This window comes from Corylus avellana, chromosome 3, assembly GCF_965113065.1.
Source record: "Corylus avellana chromosome 3, dhCorAvel1.hap1.2, whole genome shotgun sequence".
Lineage (NCBI taxonomy): Eukaryota > Viridiplantae > Streptophyta > Magnoliopsida > Fagales > Betulaceae > Corylus > Corylus avellana.
This window is the reverse complement of record NC_142492.1, coordinates 10,466,502-10,471,532: the sequence shown is the minus strand read 5'-3', so window position 1 is coordinate 10,471,532 and position 5,031 is coordinate 10,466,502. Positions and strand designations below refer to the sequence as shown.

At 34.2% G+C, this 5,031-nt stretch overlaps 1 protein-coding gene across 1 annotated transcript; it reads right to left on the bottom strand.

Annotated features, from left to right (window-relative positions):
* Positions 1–977: 977 nt before the first annotated feature.
* LOC132173756 (short-chain dehydrogenase/reductase 1-like) lies at positions 978–4,050 on the bottom strand. Its single transcript, XM_088514554.1, has 5 exons — positions 3,984–4,050; positions 3,611–3,854; positions 2,658–2,732; positions 1,651–1,833; positions 978–1,413 (listed from the first exon to the last, which is right to left on the bottom strand). The coding sequence occupies exons 1-5, from the start codon at positions 3,992–3,994 to the stop codon at positions 1,036–1,038; spliced, it is 891 nt and encodes a 296-aa protein (XP_088370680.1). The 5' UTR covers positions 3,995–4,050; the 3' UTR covers positions 978–1,035.
* Between the last annotated feature and the right edge of the window lie 981 nt (positions 4,051–5,031).

The window sequence follows — 5,031 nt, the reverse complement described above, 5'->3', positions numbered from 1 at the left end:
ATATGTGTGTGTGTGTGTGTGTGTGTGTGTGTGTATTTTTTTTTAAAAAAAAAGGAAAAATTCTTCTATTTCAATTCCATCCTATTAAAGAAAGATTTTAATTTGTATATATTTGTCATTTGGTTAGGAGTTCCATTTGGACGCTGCCAAATGGACGCGGAAGACCCATTATTAGTGTCCAGTTTCAAAGTGGACGCTAATACTTAAGCATTATGGTCCACTTTAGTGGACTCTAAAGATTAGGTAGAAAAATAAAAATAAATAAATAAATAAAATAAAATTGCTGCCCAATAGCGTCCACGCTGAAGACCCATTATTCGCGTCCACTTTGAAAGTGGACGCTAATACTTAAGCATTAGGGTCCACTTTACTGGACTCTAAAGATTAGGTAGAAAAATAAAAAAAATAAAATAAAATTGCTGCCCATTAGCGTATTCGCATCCACTTACAACGTGGACGCTAATACTAAAACATTAGAGTGGACCCTAAAGATTATGTAGAAAAATAAAAAATAAAAACTAAAAAATAAAAGAATTGGTGCCCAATAGCGTCCACTTCATATTCAAATGGAATATGAATTCCATTATTATTGTGAACTTTTGGGGTGTAATGGTACTTGTTTTGCCCACCCTAAATTAATGACTATCAACATATATATGGAAATGCTTGGTGTTCTCTTAGTTTTTTTTTTTTTTTTTTGAATCGGCTGGGACCACACTTAATGAAGTGGAGGTCACTAGTTCGAATCCCCCTCCCCCCTCTTATGCGGACATGTCAAAAAAAAGAAATATGGCTAAGAAAAATAATAATAAATAAATATGGACTTTGCGTTCTCTTTGTTTTAATTTGTATATATATAACACAAAATAAATAACCCATTTCACTTAAAATGGAAATGATGTTGATCCCTTTCTGAACATGCAATACAGAAAACTTTTATTCAATGTAAGTGATAAACAAGTACAAGTATCGGAAAAAGTACTACAAAATGTTACATAAAAATGAGCAAATGCATCGTATTGCACCAATTATCACTTAAAAGGTTGACACTTCATTCCTATCAAAGAATAGGCCAGAAGGTCCACCTTCAGGCATCAAAGCCAGCATGACAGGACTTTTAGCTCCTTCTTCAACAGTCAAGACCCCAGTGTTGGTATTCAAATCTGTCTTGACATAGCCAGGACAAACTGAGTTAATGGCAATGTTGGGATACTTCTTAGCAAGAACCCTTGCAAAAGCATTCACAGCTGCCTTGGAGACAGCATAAGCAGAAAAATTTGTCGGCCAGCCTTTGACTTGTATCAAATTCTCCTTGACGTCTTCTAGGAACCCTTCCACCACCTTGTCCACTTTCTCTTCTGTGAGGCCATGTACATCTCCAAGCTCCTTCCTTGCATTCTCATTTGGGATATGCTGAAATTCCATTGTTATTAGCAATTTAGCACCTATGACATAGCTAAAAGTGTCTATTTTCTGATATATAGAGTTCGTTTGAGTTTGCGACTTCAAAAAGTACAATTAAAAAATAATAATTTGAAAACGTTCAATTTGAAAATAATGCATTCTAAAAAATGAACCATTTTACCCACGATTTCAAAAACGCACCGCAATTTTTTTAAATGCACTCCTAAGGATATAATAATAGTGTACCTTTAGCTGTCCGAAGGAGGCGGAGACATTTATTATTCTTGCAGAATTGGATAATTGAAGAAGTGGAATTAGTTCTTTGCTCACTAGCTTTATCCCATAATAATTTGTTCTTATACAGTCCGTGGCAGTTTCGAATGTTTGCTTGAAAACTTTCTCCAAGGATCGACGATTTCCACCTATAACCTGTATCATCGTATGCAGTGGTAAATGATGTAGCATATATATATGTTTGAAATCATTTGAATACTGTTTTATTTTGGACAAAGTTTTCTTTCGGATCAACCCAATCTAAACTAAAATTGATTTGTTCACAATTTTAATAAAATTAGGGAAAAATGCAAACTTAGTCTTTGTAGTTTACCTGATTTGCAAATTAGCTCTTTGTGGTATCAAAATGAACTCAGAGGTCCCTGAGATATACTAAAAAAATAATTTACTCGTTCGCTGACTTAACAGATTCCGTTAGTGTTACATTGACTTAAATATGACACGTGTCACAATTTTATTGGTTCTAACGTATTTACATTATCAAAATCTGTTAAATTAGTTGATAAAATTTGGCTGTAAGGAGTAAATTGTCTTTTTGGTACACATTATGAATCCCTGAATTCATTTTGATACCACTAGAAGTTAATTGCAAATCAGGTAAACCACAATGACCAATTTTGTAATTTTCGCATAAAATCAACCAAGCATGTGGTATCTGTCCTTAGTGCATGTGAAAATGCATGTAAGAATAATATACTCTAAAGACATATGTTAATTTAATAAATTAATTGTATTTGAGGAATTTCCTTCATTCCTGTTTGAAGTAAAAAAATTGTAATTTTATTTATTTTTATTTTTTGCATTTATGAGACTTTCTTTCCTACAGTGTGGGAAGGAAAACATTAAACTATATATATATATATATATATATATATATATTATAGTCTACATATATATTTTCTGGATTATACTCTAAATTTAAAATGCTGACAGAGATTATATTACATTGGGAAACTTACTTCATCATACCCTTGTTTTAAGCCCTCTTGATCTTCTGTGTTGACTATGGATCCAACAATCCCTGCATTGTTTATCTGCAATTTCAAATAATTTCCATATTAGACTACTAAATGGGGGATAAGAACAAGACTTTGTGTAGTTATTGGTCTTTATTTTTCACCAAGCAAATGACTCTCTTTTTTTCTATTTAAAAAAGCCCGCAGAAGAGATCACTTATGGCTATTTTATCTATGACCATAGTAGTCTCTACTCGCTGAGAGCTGTACAGGGAGGGATTAAGACGATGGGAACAGCATACTGTCTCTTAAGTCCGACTAAATCATAACCTGACTTAATTCCATCAAGAAATCAGTAGGACCCAAAACAGCTAATACCAATAGAATTGATGATTCTTATTTCAGGAGTTAAACTCTTACCTTACTACATATCTAAAACCATTTGAAAAATTTTATTGAGACCACTGAACCACTACCATTAATGGTAAACTAAATGACTTTATTTTCATCTAAAAAAGATTACATGATTTCATCTTAATTCAAAAGTATAGACTGATTAGAAAGGTATCTATATAATTAATCTTCCTTAGACTATTGGATAAGGGCTCATCCATACTTGTCCTTTTTCGTTTTTCTTTTCCATACTATGAACAGGTTGGGAAAGCAGCCTAGCCAGGCAATAGGAAATACACATCCCTATGAATTTTGATACTCCCATCTACAAGTCAAAGTCATATTCTCCATAAAAATCAAGGGTCTTACCGAGGATCAGAACATACAATACGGGCAGTTAATATAAGAGGATAGGTGTTCCCTTACCTACATAAGCGGGTGTCTAGACTATACAAATCAGTACAAGGCTTACCTACGGTATCCGGTCACGTTAGCCACCCATGCATGCAATACGGACAACTAATTACACCCGATCACAAGTATCGGAGAGTTGGATTACGTACCAATATGTCAAGCTTCCCAAATTGAGTTTTGATGAAATTTGCAAAAGAAGAAATGCTAGCCTTGTCCCCCACATCAAGTTGATGAAAAATCACATCGGAGTATCCAGCAGCATTGAGTTTTTCAACAGCTTCATTTCCCCTCTTCACATCTCTAGCAGTTAATATCACCTCCACCCCATTTGAAGCTAGCTGCTTACATATTTCAAATCCTATCCCTTTGCTGGCCCCCGTAACAACTGCAATCCTGAAGAAAAAAGTTTGAAACAAATGCAAAAACAAAGAAATTGAGGATCGATGTTTCACCACTTACTAGGATATATAATTATATACATCTGAGGTTCATATTAAAACACGTTGTTAAAGATGAAATTACCTCTTCGTCATGTTTGTTGACTTTTTCTGCAATTCGTTGACGCTTATTTGTGGAAGTTAATGGTTTTTTTGTTGTTTGGATGGTTTAAGGTAAGGTTGTGGGGTATTTATAGTTGCTCATCTCTGGGTTTTCTACGCATGCAGTGACATATTGCCACTTGCTATCTTGCTTTGTTACGTATACTGTGACGTCTATTAACTTTTGTGAGCAAGCCAAAGAAACAGACATGGAATGCAGAGACGGCGGGGGGGGGGGGACCGGGGTGTTTTCTACGCATGAAGTGACATATTCCCACTTGCTATCTTGCTTTGTTACGTATACTGTGACGTCTATTAACTTTTGTGAGCAAGCCAAAGAAACAGACATGGAATGCGGAGACGGGGGGACCCGGGTGGGCCATGGTCTCCCCAAAATAAGAAAAAAAACTAATAAAAAAAGTAAAGTTAAAGTTTTAATTTTAGTTATTTGGCCCCCTAAAAAAAAAAAAATTGGCTTAATTTTGTTGGCCCATATTCACTAAGTTTTTTTATTTTTGGCCTTTACTTTCAAATGTTTATTTTTTTTTTGCCCTTACGGTAGTCTTTAGTTTATAAAAAAACAACTAAAATAATTGTTTTTGATAAAAAAAATTCTAAAGAACCAAAAAAAAAAAAAAAAAAAAATTTGGTTGGCCCCCTCCCATAAAATTTCCTGACTCCGTCCCTGATGGAATGGGATATAGTTCTAACATTTTCTCTAAAATTCAAGGTTGAAGCTTGAATTTGGAAAAAAAAAATGGATTGATTTTTGTATTTTTTGAATAGGATATGGTTCGGCAAGCATAATAAAGAAGACTATGAGCTCTGCATGCATTAATGAGATACGCGAACACGAATGATCAACCCTAATTATTGCCATGTGTATCAACCAAGACGGTCTGATCAAGATTTTTCGATATGTTACGTATGCTGTGACGTCTATAAAGCTTGTTTTCAGACTTTTCTTCTTTTTTTTTTGAGCAAGCTAGCTTTAAGACTTATTACGTATTCTGTGACGTCTATTAATTAAC

What these genes read in the sequence shown, in the direction of transcription:
- LOC132173756 (XM_088514554.1), bottom strand. An exon ending in TAAAACAAGGGTATGATGAA is followed by an intron (nt 1,834 to 2,657) that starts GTAAGTTTCCCA and finishes ACGATGATACAG; the next exon opens with GTTATAGGTGGAAATCGTCG. An exon ending in CCTCCTTCGGACAGCTAAAG is followed by an intron (nt 1,414 to 1,650) that starts GTACACTATTAT and finishes ATGGAATTTCAG; the next exon opens with CATATCCCAAATGAGAATGC.